The sequence below is a fragment of the Aedes aegypti genome, chromosome 2 (genome assembly GCF_002204515.2).
Source record: "Aedes aegypti strain LVP_AGWG chromosome 2, AaegL5.0 Primary Assembly, whole genome shotgun sequence".
NCBI lineage: Eukaryota > Metazoa > Arthropoda > Insecta > Diptera > Culicidae > Aedes > Aedes aegypti.
The window spans coordinates 76,903,167-76,923,378 of record NC_035108.1 but is presented as its reverse complement, the minus strand read 5'-3'; the positions used below and the strand labels follow the sequence as shown (position 1 = coordinate 76,923,378).

Here is a 20,212-nt window from a genome sequence, read left to right as displayed (position 1 = left end):
CAGCAATTTTTTTTTATGACTCCGAATTTCAGATTTTCTGCTGCCTAAATTTTCACTTTTTATTCACGCTTAACCGCGTATTTTCCTTCGCACATTTTTTTTCTTCAGATTTCACTGATCATATATAAGTAGGGCAGACTATGTAACACTTTTTCCAACCAAGCACACGCGAATTTACCGGACGGGATAACAAACCGAACTGTATTCCACGCACATGAATTCATTTGCATAAAACATCCTTTTGAAAGTTCGGTCGCCACCTGGTTTAAAAGCCAAATTAACGTTCTGTCACATTGAAAGCTATGTTCTCGATAAGACAGCTTTCACTGAACCGAGAGCATAAATTTGAATATTCAAAACGTACGCCAGGCGCACACTTAGAGCGAGCCTACCGAAACCGGCGCCACTGACGGTAGTGAAAAATCTCACGCCTCGCACTTTTCTCTCTCACTCTCGCGATTTTCGTGGGCGAGCAAGAGGCGCGAAAATGATCGGTTTCCATATTAACTTTTATCCTGAGAAGCATATCTTTTCTTACAATATTTCGGTTGGTCGATTGGCTGCCTTCAAGAGTAGCGATTCTACATACCAACGTCTCCCAGTGGAGAATCAATGTGTTAGTGGGCCCACTCGGGGTCCCGTATAAATATAATACCTCCTTGGGCAGAAATCACTTCGTACCTAGCTCTTGACAACGCAAGTGTCCAGTAGTCAGCAGCAAGAACTCTCTTTTTCCTAAAGTGGACAATCTTTAGTTCACAGCGAAGAATTTAAAAAGGTGTTTCAGGAGATTCCTGAAGAAGGTCTGAACGACTGAAGATTGATATTTTTGCAGAGTGATTTTTGTCGTGAATCCGGATGTTTCCGGAAGAGATTAGTTAGTGGTGACAAGTGCAACAACTGAAAACTGAACAAGTGCAATAAAGTAATAATCGAACAAAAAACGAGAAAATGAAGCTTCTACTTCTGTTTGTGATATCGTGTTCTTGGAACTATGGCGCTGTGCGGGGTGCCCCGTACGCCTCAGATGTGGCCATGGAAGAGATGGTGGTTCCCGAGTCCAAGGTGCTCGATTTCGATAATTTGACCGAAAGTGAGCGGGTCGACCTGCTCCGCAATCAGATCAATATAACGGCGGTCAAGTTGCAGCAGCAGTTGCTACGGGCAGCGGCCGCCCAGAAGAACATGCAACGCGCCGGGGCTCCGATGGCCATCAAGCAAAGTGCCAGCGAGCCGAACATCTCCAGCCACGTGCAGAACCGGAAAAAGTGAGTACCTACTTTGATTTGTAGTTTTATGTGGGACTGATTCTTTCAGCCACGTTGGCTATTCAATGAAACTTTTTAACGAAAAATTTCTCATGTCTCAAATTTTGGCCGATGAAAGTAGAATCTTCCCTTTTTCATTTCCCACTAAAACCAAAATATCAAGTACAACTTTTTTTGTTTATTTGTTTGTATATTATACTGCTTTAAACGGATATGAGTTAAATAAAATGCTTATGACGGATCAAGAGTTTAAGGCCATCGTCTATATTCACGGATTCGGATTTTACTTCATATTTTGGAATTCCAATGCCCCTTGCCCCTATTTGTTGAAGTCTCGAGAAAATTGTCAATATCCTGTTTTTTTTTGCAAAAAAATGTTAACATCAAGATTAAATTGAAAGTGAAGCTGATATGATTGAGCAGTGCTTCATGAGATATTTGAAATATAATAGGGACATTATCAAAAACAAAATCAGCGTGAGTAATCAGTTGGCCGACTAGAGTCGGCTTAGACCAAATCAATCGTGGAAGGGTTTCTAGAAGAGGAAAAACAAGTACGGCTATCAGGGAATTGAATTGAGAAATATCCTGAAAACACTCATCAAACAAAATTCTGTCGTTGGCATTAAAGTCACTGATGACGAAAAAAATTTTAAAAACTTTGGTTTCAAATGACGAAAAAAGTTAATGGTATATACGCCTATCAATGATGATTGAAACTCCTCCACATGCTCCATCAAGTCGATCATTACAATTAACAAAAAAGTTTGTTCGAGCATTCCATTAAAGAAAAATTAAATTTCACATCAACTTGGACTGCTTCAGCCATAGTGGTGGTTTTGAACACTGCATCAATCATTTGATTCAATTGATCAGTTAGAAAATCAAAATCAGAAGGAGACATATGACTAGAAGTAGGTACATTTTCTGATGATTTTCCGTTGGGCTTTTCGGTTGATAAAAAGTCAAATAGGCAGATTTGAGGGTTTCAAGTTCCTAATATGTTGAAACCTCTATCGAAATGAAAAGAATTTAGAAGAACAGCCATGACATTTTGTTTTGTGTTTTGTTATTGCTCTACGCAAAATACTTTGGGGTTGTTGAGGCTGCTCGAAGTTGAGTTGCGTCCAGAGACGCAAGGGGGACAACTTGCCTTGTACCTTCCTTCGAGTTGTTCCGGTATTTATAGATTCGCTGCGCTCGTGATGCTTTCGATGTGTAAAATGCAGCCAGAAGTGAGCACAGTGTGATAAATTGGCCGTTTTTTTATTAATTGGGTGAAACACTGGTGACAGGTTGAAATATACCGGTCACCGAAGTCTGTTCCCAGGTTGGGGAAACCTGGTGGAAATCGTCGAACCGGGGTGGGTGCGGAAAATTTATCTCCGTGGAAACACAGCAGTCAGTGAAGAATTTCTGTCCGAGGACAAATGGGAAAAGATGCGCTACTTCAAGGTAACTGCACCCGGCCGGCGGCGGCATACAAAACAAAACGGGTCGCACGCGAATTTCCTCTGCGTTCGGTGTCGCTTTTGCACTGGAGTGGAGAAAAAAAGTCAGAAAGCGCTGATGATTCAGGTTTGAAATGAAAGGAAGCAGTTTTTGGTACCGTAAAACGGGGTAACTTTGATAGTTTTTTCGAAGAAAACTTCAATATTTATGCATGCTATTTCAAAGATGTACAATTTATATTTTTAAAACAAGTACTGGCATCCTAACTATCAATTACTGTCGATAGATTGGCAAAAGATTTATTATGAATGGATATATAATTTTTCATATAATCGAAAGTTGGTTTTCTGTTTTGGGGTAACTTTGATAATGGAGTATGATTCGAACAAAATTGAATGAATAACGAACATTTATAGGGCATTGCATACCTCTAGGCGTTTAACGTTATATGGAAATTTGTGACTTAGATTATAAAAATGGTCCCAGTTTGTGAAAATGCTTTTCGCTAAGAGATTTGAGACCGTATTCAAGTTCGATGATAACTAGGCTATCAAAGATAAGCGGCCATCAATTCAAAACTACATCAAATAGTGATCGTAGAACAGATTGTTTGTAAGCGTTTCAAAAATGCTAAAATTGTGTAATTTTTTTAATTCGTATAAAAAGCCTAACATGCTCTTGATTCAAATGAAAACCGCTCTTACATGAAGTGTCATACTAATATTCTTTAGTTTTGCATTCGTTTTGCTTAACTGATTAACAGAAATTATGATATTTCGTTTAGTATGTGGTGGGTCTCGCACTATCAAAGTTATCCGCATTATCAAAATTACCCCGTTTTACGGTACCCAAATGCAATGCTTCTGAAATTGCATTTGAACGCAGAATATTGCAATTTCAGTTGCCGTCGGTAGATTGCTCAGTTGATTTGCTTTAGAGAATTTTAAACCACAGCCAACGATTGATCATAAATATAGATTTATTCTATCCAAATTGATGTTGAATCCAATCTTAGGAAGTCTTTTAAATGTGAAAATGTTTAAAAAATATCCAATTTCAAACCATATTATAAACTTAACTGGCTACGTACAATGTTTCCAAAGCTGTACGATACATTAGTTTATGTTTTCACTGATGTCTCTTTTCATGATTTTTCTTCTTTTCTCTGACGTTACGTCTCAATTGAGAGCGAACTTCATTCTTAGCTTTCTCTTTGTCGCTCAGTTCTTCATTCGTATATCGTTTGGCAATCTCGAATAAATTTGATATGCTCTGGGTACCCGAGATCTTTGACCGGCGGGATTTGAACCCGCGACCAGCTTGATCTTGCTGAATAACTTTACGCTGCTATTATGGTTATTTGGACAACTTTTCTTGATTATTCCCAGTTAAAATAAACATGTGTAGCTCATGGTATGAGCCACTCTCGAAATCCAAAGTTTTGTCACATTGATAAATAGTACCTATTGAACAGGCATTGCAGAACTCGTTCCAATTTGGTTTTGAAGCGCGATTAAAGCAAACGAAACAACCTCCTATCGCAACGTGCTCTATGGGGCTCTGCACAAAAACCATCCTCTCTATTTCACTCTGCCACGAAAACGTCATAATCCTATACAAAATCAAAACAGTACAGTGCCCCATATCACATTGTCTTTATCGCTCCATAATCAGCATTGTTTCGCAAGTTATAACAAGCATGACAAATAACAGCAGCTAATGCGAGCACCAAAGAGAGAGCGATGATAAAATCATTTTTTCACGCTTATTCCCATTGGGGACAGGTGTTTTATTTCGTTGCCGTTATAAAAATCACCGAATATCTAATATTAATAGTGTCCCCTATCCCCGATCTAAGCTGTAGCTAAATACGATAAACAGGTTCTCATGATGTGTTGTGAATCATGGTTGTTGCAGAGAACGATAAATAAGAGAATCTCTTAATTTTTGCGGAATTCTAACCCTGAGATTGAACCCTAAAAGTCATATGAAGAGTTATACAGTTAACTCTCCCTTACTCGATATTTTGTAACTAGATATGGAGTTAGAGAACCATAGTTAAAGTTGGTTTTTATGGCAACATGGGGGACCATCGCATTCACACTGGTTTTCTGTTCTATAACTCGATACCTTCCAAACTCAATGGTCCCTTCAATATCGTCATACGTTTTGAAACTCTGCTGAAGATGCCTCAGAATCTTCTTCTCTTTTTTTTTGACGTTACGTCCCTACTGGGACAGAGCTTGTTTCTCAGCTTAGTGTTCTTCCCCAGTTGACCATTTTTGCATATCGTGTGGCAAAAACGAAGATATTCTGTGCCCTTGGAAATCAAGAAAACTTCAAATCCGAAAAGATCTTCGACCGGTAGGATTCAAATCCACGATCATCAGTTTGTTCTTGCTCAATAGCTGCGCGTTTACTGCTACGACTATCTAGGCTATCTGGGAATTAGGCATCACTACAGTATCGGACATAGAAAATGCACCAAAGCCGATTTCCCAAGCAAAAAGGTCAACTTCAGGGAGCTATATCTCCATCGTTTCTCAACCGATTTTTCTCATTTTTTCTGTGGCGCACAGAAAAAATGAGACACATCTCACAATTAATGAGATAATTACTAGCGAATTTTGTCCAGTCAATAAAAAAGTCCGGTTCTGGCTGTTTGAGTATTCAATCCCTCAGGAAGTTTGTTTTTCATTCTAAACATTCTGAGAAACTATCGGTCGTCTCCAAGAAAATATACAAACCCAATCACATGACAGACATATAAAATGTATGCAGAATGTGAAGATTTTTTAGCATCAAAATAAACTTTCGTCCATTGGTGATGAAAAATTTTTTTTTTTTTTAAAATCTTTATTTGAGTGTATTTTAACGCACGAGGGCTAGTTCTACACTTGGTGATGAAAAGATTCTGAGTACCGTGAAGAAAACGGTCAAGTTGCCAATAATTAGGCTGCTCAAAATGAGATCATAAACTGTCACGGTGTACTATATTAAAAAGGTGATATATTCCGAAAACTGACAACTACTTGACAACGTCATTCCTATATACCTCGAACAAATTTGCGAAAAAAAATGATCTACTGGTCCGGAAGGTATATGGTACGATAGGAGTGACGTCAAATGTTTACAATCAAACTCGATATTTACATCAGTAAAGGCTCATCAATCTGAGCAGTCAGTGGGTGCGGGGCGTAGTCAACTTCGGGGAAGGTAAAAGTGACAGCTGGCGGCTGGCTGGTTTGCGTACACTGTTTTTCAACTACCGTTTCTATGGTGTTGTAAGGGTTTGTTCAATGCGTGAAAGGTTCGTTTAATGCAGTTGAGTAAAAATTTGCTCGTGCCTTCTTAGGTCTTTCTGTTGTGGCTTCATCTTCAATGTAAAAATACACTCACATGACCATAAACGAAAAAAAAATCATGCTCACTATACTCAATACACTGACATTTATCCCTCCATCAAAGTAACCGCACCACCACCCATATTATTGTACCAATGAAGATAGCACAAAAGTAGATGAAGAAAACAAACATCAGAAGACAAAGAGCGTCTATTGTAGAAAATTGAGGATCAATGACGTTCATATAGCCGCCAGCAGTCACGTGGTGTTTCAAAATGGCGGAATGAGAAATCTGACAGATTGAATTACCTCTCTTTAATATACCATGGTTACTAGATTATAAGGCTATCCATGAGGACTTTTCGTGATTGGACTGACAACTAAAAGTGTGAATGCAACCGAAATGAAAGAGTAAACAAATCATGCGAGTGTTATCGGAGCTTTACATTTTCCTTTGTAATCGAAAGTCACTCCGATCGCGAAACGTCAAAAGCATATGGTAAACAAAAAAAACAGCTGATCACAGCTGTCTCATGGATTGCCTTATTACCCTCGCATTTCTTACTGCACTGAGTCGAGATAGGAATATTTAATTTGAAATATATCATCATAAATTTCTCATTTTACGCAACTTTAAGTGAGTACCACTAATATACATAATAAAAATTAAAAATAAAACAAGTAAGGGGTCATGCACAAATTACGTCACGCTCCGAGGGGGGGGGAGGGGTCAAGCCAAGCGTGACAAGTCTTACAAAAATTTCGGAGGACTCATACAAAAAACGTGACAAAGGTGGGGGAGGGGGTCAAAAAAGTTGAAATTTAGCGTGACATAATTTGTGTACCATCCCTAAACTATGAACAGTGTTCCCTGTTTCTTGATTTAATTAAAAAAAACGTAATCATTTACAACTTCAACAAATACTCGTAGCTGTAAACGCATATCTATTCAGCAAGAGCAAGCTAGGGTTATGGATTCGAATTTCACCGAACGAAGATCTTTTCAGTTTAGAACTAATTGTGAACTATGTGACTCGATTTTTAATAACAATGGTTGATTTGAAAGCTATTAAAGTTTGCTTTGTACGAGTATACGAAAAGAAACTGTTTTTTATTTTCAAATTCATAAAATAGCGTTTAATGCGAGCAAACTTATCATTCAACAAATTTTATCACTCGAGTTGTTCTAGTTCTATGTAGATTGTACACATAACACGTAAAAATTTTATTATATTTTATTTTATCGTTGGGTTCAAACGATATCCATGACGAACACTTGATAGATGTGATAGATGACGTCTGGGTGAATATTTTAATAATCTGAATTACTTATTCACATAAGTTATGTGCATAAAAAGTTGCGAAATAAAATGTTTTCATCACAAGTCACAGATTTATAGAACAAGGCATGTCACGTTGGATATATATATGACGAATGTTGAAAAAATCAAGTTTTGCAACGAGTTGCATACAACAATTTTTGCAGCTACGAAAAATTGTCTTTATAGGGTGACATAGGGCAAGAAGGACACCCGGGGCAAAGTTCCACCTCTAATTTATCGTAGTTCAAATCAATTTTTTGATTTTTAACGCAGGATAAGAATAAATTGAGTACTCATTATTTAACTCACCAACGCAAAAAATGCGAAATATTATAAGAATGTAAGACTGGAAAACAAGGTTTGATTTCCAATAAATACAAAACATATATATTTTTCCGCACAGTATTGATGATTTTCAATTGTTTAATATAGCTGTGAGGAAATTTTTTCGAAAAAAGTTCTTTTGACATTGAGTTTTACATATATAAAAACAGTATGTCTTATGGGGCAAGAGGGACACCCCAATTTTCTGATATAAAATCAAATGAACTTTTATTTTTCTTGTTTAATATTGCCATAAATCAATGTTTCCTACTAAATAAAATCAAAATAAATCATATTGGACATTCAAAACGGTTTCTGAAATGTTTTATTATTATTGTTACTGTGCCTCGTTGAAAAACCTTATAAGAAGGGACATTTTCAAAAATCTCAGATCATCATGTAATTCTCATATTTTTGAAATCTATCGATAACATCATTTAGAACAAGAGGTGAGCTTTCTTTTACACTGGAATGATCTTCAAAAATTATGCTAATCAACCATGATTTGAACCTATATATCTTAAGGTGTCCTTCTTGCCCCCAGCCCCCCTAGTTGGATTACTTCCTTTGATCGATCTTATTTTTACTCAGAATCCCTCAACTTAGTTGAATTTAGGTCGTTCAACGGATGCATGATTAGAAGCTTGCTGAGCTAGTCATTGAGAAATTCAGAGCAATTCGATGGCACTTAGATTTGAATTTGCCAACTCACAGAACAGAACTTAAAAGTACTACTGTACAGCAACGTTATGAAACAATGCTGAAAAGTAGCACTTTTTATTATAGTTTTCGTTGTTGGGAAAAGTAGTCCGTCTTGTTGTTCATTTTTTAAAAGGATAAACTTATATACAACGGAATCCCAAAAAAATCCTTATTTAGTGATTATTTTATACTAGATTGAAGACACGTACCATACAAAAAATTAATCTTTTGCTGAGAATCTTGCAATGTAATTGATAGGAATTATTCACCTTTCTAGAGCAAATTCCTGCTATTGGGTATTGCTAGTTTTCTTATTTTTAAATTTTGTAACACCCATAAATTGCGGCAGATGTTTTCTTTTCAAGATTTCTTGCTCAATTCAAACCATATGTTACAAATGTTATGGTGGTTCGAATGTTATTCAAGCAAGAGACTTTTGCTCCAAATATTAAAAAAATCGATTGAGAATTGGAAAAGTGGCTATTTGTTGTTTTAGGCCGTGACAATTGTAGTTTTCGGTCGAACTTTCATTGTATGGAACACAATAAAATGTTACTCGAATTCTTATGTAAAGGCGTTTGAGGTAAATTTGATTGGAAACCATTTTTGGCCTATTGTGGGGAAAAGTTTGAATCAGTGGAGCAAAAGTTCGAGTCAAATACTATCTCGCAGGAAAATTTACAAATTGCCTAAAACACCACATATTATCTTTAAATTTGGCAAAGTATGTGCTGAAAAAGTCATTAAATTTTCTCGTTTTATTTAATTTTGCAAAATTTATATTTTTGTGTTTATTACAACTAACCCGGTTTTAGCCACCAGTGGGGCAAAGTTTTATTTAAGACAATCAATTTCAAAACTGTTATAATGCAAAATTGGTAAATACACAAGTGTGTGCAGAAAAATTGTAGCAAATACGTTGACGGTTCACTGTGCGGTATTAATTTCTTTTCAACAGTTATAGTTTTTTTTCTGGAAATATTGATTATTCCACTAAGATCAATCTTTTGCCCCACTTTACTCAACTGAGAATTCGTCCTGTTAACTGAAATTGTCATTACATACCAATGGATTTTTTTTGGCAAATTCACCGTTTCATCTTCCACATTCGGACGACTATCAAAAAACAACGGAAAACCCAAATCTTACAAATTGATTGTCAAGGCAACGCCAACAACTTAATCAACTGCCTCACAGCGCAGATATACAATTGCATCATCAACTTCTTGCTATCGTTCTCCTCCATCACATCCAGTTCTGGGATGCATACTGCACATATCGCCGTGTCTGCGTATTTAAATCACTCAATCTGTGTCTGCTACCGCCCGTCTTGTCTTCCCCGTATCAGAAGCCGCGGCTGGTTAAATTCCTTGAGAAGATACCGCTCGCGAATCACAGTTGCATAACAGCCCCCATCGCCATACATTTCCTCCCCAGATGGCCCCACGCTAAGAAACCAGAGATTGCCGTTTTTTGCTGCTGCTGCACACTACTGTTATCGTCTGGGAGGCGTGTTCCCTGAGGATGTGTGATTTATTTTCAATTTGAAGCAGCCCGAACGGTTTTAGACGGACGGATGGATTGGACATTAGGGTGTTTCAGAACACACTTTACATATACTTTGCAATTGGATCGAATGCACAAATTGATGTTAAATTTGCGAAAAAGTTACCCGTCTTCTCGGTGAGAATCGAATTCACGACTCCCTGTTCACTAGATAGGGCGCGTTACCCCTACATCACGAAGAGGACTCATGGACGTAGAAGTTAACCTGAATTCGATTTCAGCTCAATAATCATTCAACAATCGCATAAAGAGATTAAATGAATAAGTATATCTTCCAGTCTAGGGTTGAGTACCATGACTGTTCAAAAATATATTGGTTTCCTACTTATTTCTGGGACACCCTAGAGGTTGCATATCCAGAGTCAAGAGGAGGACTATGATGGGTTGGAACGAGAGGACTGCTGTAGTCGCGCGTGGTATGCGACTTAATATGCAACAGTCGGCTGGTAGGTATCTACAGCCGTTTCCCAATGGGAACCAATCTCCGGACTGAAATGTTCAAAGCCACAACGCTCGCAATACGCATAACTGAAAGTCGCAACATTCGACGTTCATCTGTACTACTACGATGAGAATGCCGCGAGCAAAAACTGGGGCTACGGAATGCCGGGAGCGGTGGATGTGGAGCAAAACTCGTATGAGAACCCCCTCCGAACCAGACGATGGCTAGACAGCGTGATTCTTATTAACATACTTAGTGGGCTTCTCCTGTCCCGGACCCCGTCTGCACCCCGCCTTGTACAGACCCCTTGCTTTGGTTTTCTTCTGTTTTGTTTTTGAGCCGGCAATCGTCTGTCAGCCCGACCGTAATCAGCGTTCTTCCTTCCGTCGTCGTCGACACGACGTATGCAGGCAACATCAGCATCATCCGTATCGTCGCCGTGGTCTGCATTCTGATGCAAGCTGTTTCGGCTCGTTGAAATGCAGTTCCAATGTCAAGGTCGCTCGAGTGTGTTTAGGGAAGCAGACGATGGCAAACGACGCAACAGTAGCCATGTACACTGCAGGGGGATGAATTTGGTCCGCTCGTTGCTTTCAGGTGCAATTCAGCATGATGAGAGCACATTGGAGTAGCCAGGATTTTCATCAGGGGGGTGGCGTTAAATTGAACGATCTAAAAGGCAGTATACACCAACTTCCATCAAGGTGACAATTTTCGATAATTCTGAGCGTAATATGGAGATACCTGGCGTATGAGGCCATCCGATTTCACGAGTTGTATGAAGTGTATAAATATGCGAATATGATTAAGCGTTTCAAATACGGCATACTACAGTGGGCTGGTCAGTTAGTTCGAATGTCAGAAGAAAGATTTTCGAAAATAATTTTCAGCAGTGAACCAGGTAGAGATCGGCAACTTCGTGGAAGACCACTAATACACTGGCTGTACGCAGTGGAAGAGGACCTGGCGACTCTACACGTTCGGGGCAACTGGAGAAGTATCGCCAAAGACCGACAAAGACATCAAAGAGAGTCTTCCATCGTCGTCCTATGGAAACTATCATATCTGAGTCGCACTAGTTTGATCATTGGGACCAGACATCGTCCCCACTGCCAGACGGCAATAGAGCAGACTACTTACGTATGCAGTTTTCACACTCTTGTACATGCTCCCGTGTGCATAAATGCACTCCTAATGAGCCTGCTTGACATCGTTAGTTAATGGATAGTTTCAACTCCACTCGTTGGGCGTCGTCGCCATTTCAATGGAATTTTCCGCACGCTCCTGCCATCGTCCCACGTAGAACACCTCCACCAGTGACTACAACCCTGGCTACTGCAGACAGCAGGCTGTTCGCCGTCGAGAAGTGCAGATTAGTCCAACGCCATGCTCCAGACGATAGTTTGCCTGCCCGCACTCTAATCGTGAAGAACTACCAGTCTGCGCGCGGAGGGCAGCCTCCACCCGTTCCAACGCCCAACCAAAGGTTTCCGATAGGCCAACTAGTCGGGGTATTTATAGCTCAACCGGGCGGCGATGTTGGTTTCATTTTTTCCGTTCTTCACTGCGAGCCCCCCTTCTGTCCGGTCTGGAGGGACTCGTGGTGGAGAAAAGGCAGACAGGGAGGCTGCCGGCGAAGTCAGTCTACGCTGGATTTACCGCGTAGTCGTCTAGCCACTGTCTGGGAGCAACATCATGAATGGGAATTGACGTTGTTGGCGGCTGCTGATGTGACGAATTTGAATCCGGCCGGCTGGTGAAGGCAGCGGTCCACAAGTGGAACAGCATTACTTGTACGCGGTGTGGCGTGTGGGAGAAGGGAGGACAAGTGTCTCTGTCGGCGGGGTATGCCGTGGAATGTGGATATGTGAGAAAATCGACCACGTCGTAGAGACCATACAGAGAGCGGGTGTTTGGCGGCTGGTTGCATTCCCGAAAGGTGTTCTCGCTGGCTGGATGCATTATGGAGGCCAAGTGATTCATGTTTTTTTCCAACGATTGGTAATTTTGGATGCGTGGTGACGACGTATGGCTTTTGCAACATTCATTCTTTGACTCTCAACATCGAACATACATACATTGTTAGAATAATCCAAAGTTTTCTGTCAAAACGTACACTTCAAGTTAATTATCAGAACTCCAAGTCTGAAACACTTCCTATAAGAGCTGGTGTTCCTCAAGGTAGCATTTTGGGATTAATATTATACAATATTTTCACATCTGACTTACCTGAGGTACCTCAGGGATGTCAAAAATCTTTGTATGCTTAAAGGACGCCAAAGGACGAATCCTGCGTGTCATCTATAGTTGATTCCAAAAGAAATTTGATATTTTTTCTTCCTACTTGCAAAAATGGAAAATATCTCCTAATGCTTCCAAAACTCAACTTATGATATTCCCACATAAACCAAAAGCTCTTTATTTGAAACCTTCAAGTAGAAGTTGAATATGTTGGGCTCATACAAGATAAAAATGTAACTTTCAAAAATCACATTGAGGGCATTCCAGCCAAATATAGCAAATAAATAAAACGTCTGTATCCTCTTATTAACAGAAAATCAAAAACAAAAATCCTTAAAACAAGCTTTTGATCTTCAAACAAATTTCCAGATCAGCCATGTTGTATGCTGTAATGATGCTGTTGCAATACAAGTAAAAAAGAGAGATCTGCAGAGGATTCAAAATAAAATTCTGGAAATTATTCCTAAGCTACCTCGTGGTATAGTACTAATGAGATAAATAAAACATCTAATGTTGAAACATTGGGACAAGTGTCGAACAAAAATATTAATAATTTAAGATATTGCAATCTTCTATTAATCATTGCAATCTTCTATTACCATGGTTAATAATTTTATGTTTGGTTATACTTTCATGTTTCGTTAAGTTAACTGAAAGGATTTTTTTTTTATCTTATAAGCAGGTGAAATCAACTCACCTGTAAAAAATCTGAATTGCTACATAATATGTTAATGAAAAGCTTATAAAGGCATAGTTTAGTTTTATCAAATTAGGATGATAGTGTTGCCTAGCACAGAACACCAAGACATTAATGTAATTTTTGAAATTATATGATTAACAAAAAAAAACCATATAACAAAGATCATTATACAAAATACCTCTTCAATTTAAATAACGCCAAAAACTCTCTATGGTCAGTTTCTTTATATATAAGCGGTCAGTGTTGTGAGCAATCTCGGTAGTCGACACGTTTTCGCTGATATTCGGCACTTTGTTCCGTCAGCTTCCCGCTGACGAGATTTCCGAGAGTGAACAAACAATATCGCAGAGATGTCATCATCTCAAATGAACAGGCCTCAAAATGCACTGATTTGGAGGATTTTGTTATTTTTCCCCGAATGTCGTTTCCCCAAATGCCATTTACCCGAATGCCAGTTCCCCGAATGACCCGTTTCCCAGAAATCCATTTCCCCGAATGACTCGGTTCCCCGAAAAATGTTGCAGTTTAAAAAAGTTCAAGAATAGTCATTAGTGACAGGGTGCTGAACTAGAAAGAACGATCACCAATCAAAAGAAAGATATGTGTGATCATTCTCGATAAAACACATATTGCCAAATATGCTGAGGACGGTAAAACTAGAAAGAACCGCCAATCAAATTAAGAAGGGTGCATATCCGATGACCGATTCTTTCACCGCCTTGATATACAAAAAGTTATGACAATTATGAGTGCTAAACATTTTTCGAGGAACTGGGCTGTTCGGGGAAACGGGGTAGTTGGGGGACTGGCATTCGGGGAACTGGCGTTCGGGGAATCGACATTCGGGGAACCGACATTCGGGGAAAAGTAGCACAACCGATTTGGAGCTGCCAAATAGATTCGCCTGCAGTTCTTATATGAATTATGCTGAAGAGGATGAGACTGTTGACAATAGTCACACTGAGAAGAGATGTTCTAATCGTCGAAAAAACATTTCTGAAAAGCTTTTGTCAAGTCTGACGGTTTGAATCGATAGAGAATTGAACAGCGCTAAATGTAAACAGACAATCACTTAATTTATCTGTTTATGCTCGAGAAAATTACAAAAGTAGTGCTGCATCAACTTATACTGCCGAGAATACGTAAATTCCCCCTTTTGTTGAAATATCTAAAAAACCGTCCGACTCCTAGAACTTATGGAAAGTTCAGAGAGATTTTGGAATTATAAGATCCTATGTTTGCTCTATGTATCTAAATTTAGCCTAAATTCCAACATAATGACAAAGTTCAGTCACAAACCTAATACTTTATAAGAATGCCTTCGGAATAATGTGTTAGACATGGCCCATGTCTGGTTGATGGAGAAATCCTCGATCTGATGAAACTCATGTTGGAACTGAAACGATATCTCCGTAAACATTTCATTGTTCTCCGAAAAAGCTGGCTAAAAAATTTGAAATAAATTTAAAAATCATCTTCCAAGCCATATATCAATGATTTGGTCAAGAATCTCGCCAAGAACTTTACACAAATCTGGCCAAGAATATCTAAAGGACCTTTCTTGCCATAAAATCATAAATAATCTTACAAGAAATTTGCTGGGATGATTGGAAGAATTCTCTGTTAATCCATGCAAAATCGCGTCAAGGGTCTTATAAGAACTTAGGCATATATCAAGGACAAGTTAAACCAGTAATCCATACAAGACTTCACAAAAATCAGTATCATCAATAACCTCAAATCCACCACAGGGAATTCTTAATAAATCTATCCAAGATTTCAGTAGATCTCTGAAGAAATTGCTAAATATTTGTTTGGCTCTACTTTTCGCAAACCTCCAAGGATCTACTGAAAGTTTAAAGCCAAATCTGCCAAGGATCTTCTCTAGAATCCAATAGAAGCCTTTTAAGCAATCTACTAATAATCTTTTCAGTGATCTGCTAGAATTTTTTTTTTCAGAAACTGCTTAATTATCAACTCGATTTGCATTAATTTTTGATTCTCATAAAAAAAAAGTTTGCCATGAACCTAAATGGAAATCAAACATCAATCTCACCAAGATACCTAAGAACCTGGAATCCCTTAGTATCCTTCTAGAAATGTTGCAAGGATTTAAATCGTTAACTATCTTTATAACAAATCATGCATTTTCTACCTCCTGTAAACATAAATCAAGTTTTGCCCATAGTGCTGGAAATTAGAACAAACGGGTATTCTTAAGCTTGAAACAGAGTTATCGGGAATTATATCATGAATACGATTTGATGGTTTCTTGATATCGTGAGTTCAGTGTCATGGTATAGAAAGCGTGCAAGAGAATTGTTCATGAACTGTGTTCCTGGATTGGTGATTACGTTCATGAAAACGGAATATGATGAATCATGCTTTTTGGAACTGAATCACGAATAGAACAAGAAATGCCTTCCGTTTACCATGAATTTTTGTTCATGAGAATGGGAACGGATTTTTTGCGTATGTTGATACTCCCCTTAAGCGCAAACTACGTCCACCTTTTAATACTAATACTGAATTTAATTGGGTTCCCTGCTCAAATATTGGAGAAGTGATGTATCACATCAGAATTAATTCATTTAGCGAGAGTCTTCAGCAAGTACATTTGTACTATTTTAGGTGATTTTCGTTTTCGACATCACGTCATTTCTAAAACAAAGCTACCTACTTAGCTTAAGATAATTTTCACCATTATTCATTGTTGCTGCCATATTGCACCCTTGACTATGCATGACCATGACCCAAAATACATCGGACAGCGGAGTTCAATTCTGACGTACACATTAAAATCCATTAAAAACTTCGTAAATAAGGTCACTTCCGTGAAATTGGTTTCGGAAATTTTGGTCAACCATGTCTCTCTTTCCAATTGTATATGGTTTCTCCAAAACCATATGATCCATATCATCGATTTCTAGATTATTAACGAGATGCTCCCGAGAGCATATTCAGTATCATCAATTGCATTGACCAGTTTTTTGTTAATAAGTCTTCGAGCTGTTTAGTAGAATACCTATAAGTAGATGAAAAAAACGAATTTAGTACTATACCATTTAACTCCACTAGAGTTTGCATCCTTTGACAGCTGACTAGACGAGTCGAGTCTAGTACACGACACCGAAGACGGCCTTACAGTTGAGGTCGAAATACGCGTATCAGTCAAAGGATGCAAACTCTAGTGCAATTAAATGGTAGGGTCGATGTACCAATAGTCGCATAGCTAAGAACAAATATTCATATGAAATCGAAAAATAACGATAGCGACACTATTTATACATCATCTGAGAGCTTTTTATCTTGGTTTTGTAGGAAAAATATGAAAACTACGAAAACTGATATATTTGTATTTATTATCGCTTATGCCACTTAAGGAGCAAACGCAGACAGACGTTTAAGCAGGAACAAATTTATTCAAAATTCCTGTGTAAATTCTACCGTGGTGTCACCTAGGGAGCAAATTGCTGCAGTACAGTGACAGTTCGTAAAAGCACGTGGCTTCATCTTCTCGCTTACCACCCAGTCCACCATCCACTGAACAAAAATATAAAAACAATCACTTTAAAAATGATTCACACAATTGGGATACATTCACGCCAATTTCTTTTACATGAGTAACGATCATTCAAGGGTGTATACCAGCATGAATCTGTGAGTAAATTGAATGCCAACTTGTGGAAAAAATTAAACTTAACTTAACTTTTACATGAGAAATAAAATCCAAAAGGGAACATCACCCACCCAGCGCAAAAGAGAGGTGCATAGTTTTTAGCGTTGAGCACGTCGGCTGTAGGAGTAAGACGGGGTTGGTAGTCTGATGGCTACCGCTCTTGCTTCATATGCAGAAGGTCATGGGTTCAATCCCAGGCCCGTCCCTTTCCTCGTACTTTGTAGTTGTATATCTCTCACTTGCTTCTATCTTCCGTTCTAAATATATCACACTCAAACTATTCGTTCATAGCAAACGCTAGAACCAGAGACGGACAAGAAACCGTTTCCCTAACGCTTCCTACTTCCACGCGCTCGCCTTCCTTACGCCTGGTACATAGGCAGTCTGCTAACCACAAAAGCAAACCTCTCTGCCATGCCTTTCCCTCAATCCATACACTCCCGCATGAACTGGCGTAGATGCAGTGGAATATACGGTCTACGTGGGAGCCAGTTCAATGCATCATCAATTCCTCCCCCTTCCCCTCATTGGTCTGCATTCTGACGTGGCAGGTGCCATTGTTGCCTAAAAAGAAGAATCACCAGCACTTATACACTGAGGATGCCTGTTAGTCCCAAGCAGTCATTCGGTTGGTTCCTTGTGTAAGTGCAGCTGATCTGGCGATTCTGGAGTAACATGTACGGGTGGCCAATCAAGCTCAAGCACGTCGGCTGTAGGAGCGGTTTTTTGTCATGCTGTCAACGAAATGTGATCGGGGTAGTGGCGGCACGCATACGCCACTAACGCCATCTGTTAGCTTATTGCCCCTTGGCGATTTGTGGCGGCCATGTTTTTACACAAGCGGTCGAGTCTAACTTGAACGTCTGTCTGCGAAACAAATGTACCTATAGAAGCACTGTTTCTAATTTTTGTTCCTATAGTAGCACTAGCACCACAGCGTTGGCAAAATACAAATCAAAACTGTATTTTACAAAACTTTTATATTTTTCCTTTAAAGTGTGGATCGGAAGCTTTCGTTTGGTGTATAAAAAGTTCTTAATTTATCAATAATTTCGTATAATAAAAAATAGTTTCTCTCAGTAGTGCTACTATAGGAACAATAGGTTTACTATAGGCTCAAGGGAGCTCAAATTTTAAGCAAAACTAATTATTTCGATCATTTTTTGAATAAAATCAAGCTGTGTATCAATGGTACTTAGATAAATAGCTCCTGACCTTCATGTCAAAAAATATTTTGAAACGTTTAATAGCGAAACGGTCGTAAAAAGCCACTAGTGCGACTATAGGGGACTGTCTACTAAGGGAACACTGACCCTATAGTACTTAATTCGTTTTTTTTTTCACTTTTTTGTAGTATTCAGGTGCTTCGATGGATGTGACCGAATTAGCTCGGCACCATATCAATTTTTTTCAAGGTGATGCTTTCAGGTGATGTACAGAATTAATAGCTGCTATGACCACATTAAGATAGGTTATAGGTGCCCAGAGTAAGTGGCCAATTTTTACCATGCCTCTTTTATTCTGGGTATGACATAAACCATTTTTTTAAGTAGAGTAGTATGATACAACAAATGCGACAACTTTGCTGAAGACCTCAACTCACTTGACACCTAGAAAAAAATAAATAAGCAATATATTATTACGGATCATTAAAATGACCAAAACGGCCGCTATCAAAAGCACAGATAGCGCCACCGTAGTCTTGTTTGTTTGACACAACAGCGATGCTGTCACAATGATAAATCGCATATATGGTAGCGCCGCTGCTTTAATGCAGTGAGTGTCGAATAAGTTACCTTCGATGATCCATTGTGAAGATTTAGATTGACTGAAAGAAAACAATTCTGATTATTCATGAAAATCTGAATTACGGTCAATTAAGGGAATCTAATGTTAAGTGACACAGATATGCCTCAGGATAACGAAAATGCTGAGAATTCAGATGGAGGAAAGATTTAACCTCGGTTTCTTTAAAATATATTCTTAGATGTATGAAACTAAAAATAAGCTTAATTCTCCCATGTGAATACACTAGATTAAATTTATAGTTATAACTACAGAAAATAGTTTACACTAATTTCTGATCTCTTTCGACTAATCATAATTGAAACTAAATTTTTGAATCCTACCTAATCTTCATCTTCTGATTTAACTATCGAAATAATATTTCAAAATTACGGCTAAGCTATTGATTGACTAATTTAGGATCATTTTCCAGTGTAGAATCATTCTTCCGCAGTAATTCTTGATTCAAATATAGGGCAGAACCAAAATCCGTACATCTAAGACATGAATCAAATTCCGTCCACTTCATACTAAATGCATACAGTAAAGTGTATCGAAGTTTTAATCTCCCCATAAGAATTTCTAAAAGAGTGGTTCTTAATAAATTATTGGACCTTAATTAAAGAATATTCGAAGACTCTCGAATATTTGTTGAAATATACCATAGAGTAATAACTCAAAGCATACCTGATGGAATCTGAACGATATCTTGATTAATTTCTTTCCCACAAAGACGTTGCTTCAATGATAATCTTTTTAGCATTTTAAATCTTAGAGGAATGACCACAATATTGAAACACAATCATTATGAGAATGTTTGGATTCAAGTTGTAGTCTCTCAGTATTTCTTCAGGTTGAAAACGTTCTTGCGCATGAAGTGTTAACAGCTGGCTTATCCATGGCATTAAAGGTGAACGCCCAAGTAACCAATAGCCCGGTAATTCGCTTTTTTGGCCTTATAGTGCTATTCTACGGCTAATATAGTGCATATCAGCTGTATAATAGCACCTCAGTAGCATGCAGGGCGAATTAAAGTGCTATTTGGGAACTTGGGCACTTCTGAGTGCATCCATTTCAGAAGATATGTAGCTCGTAGATTTATTGAAACAAACAATGTGAAAATTTATCAAATTGCATTATTTTTACAATAAATTTGCCACGATGATGATCTGGTGGTACCCAGACACATTTTTCACATGCAAATTCCTTAGCATAGGTTCTGGCCGCGCCAAAAATAATGCACTCTTGGGATCTCATTGAATGAGACGATTAAACAGCCAAAAGCGAATAAATTTCATGCCGCTCATTAACACATTATGGTGTCTGAAAGATATAGGATATTACGATAATGCTGAATCTCTTAACATATTTGTGAAGTTTCAAAATT

The 20,212-nt window shown here is 38.4% G+C and overlaps 1 protein-coding gene across 1 annotated transcript in view; it reads left to right on the top strand.

Annotated features, from left to right (window-relative positions):
- The first annotated feature begins 614 nt into the window (after positions 1-614).
- The window catches only part of LOC5568893 (protein anachronism), a 29,758-nt gene continuing 10,160 nt past the window's right edge, over positions 615-20,212 (top strand). Inside the window, exon 1 of the mRNA XM_001658168.2 lies at positions 615-1,268. Within this exon, the coding sequence (XP_001658218.2) occupies positions 952-1,268 (317 nt within the window). The 5' untranslated portion in view covers positions 615-951. The remainder of the gene's footprint in view (positions 1,269-20,212) is intronic.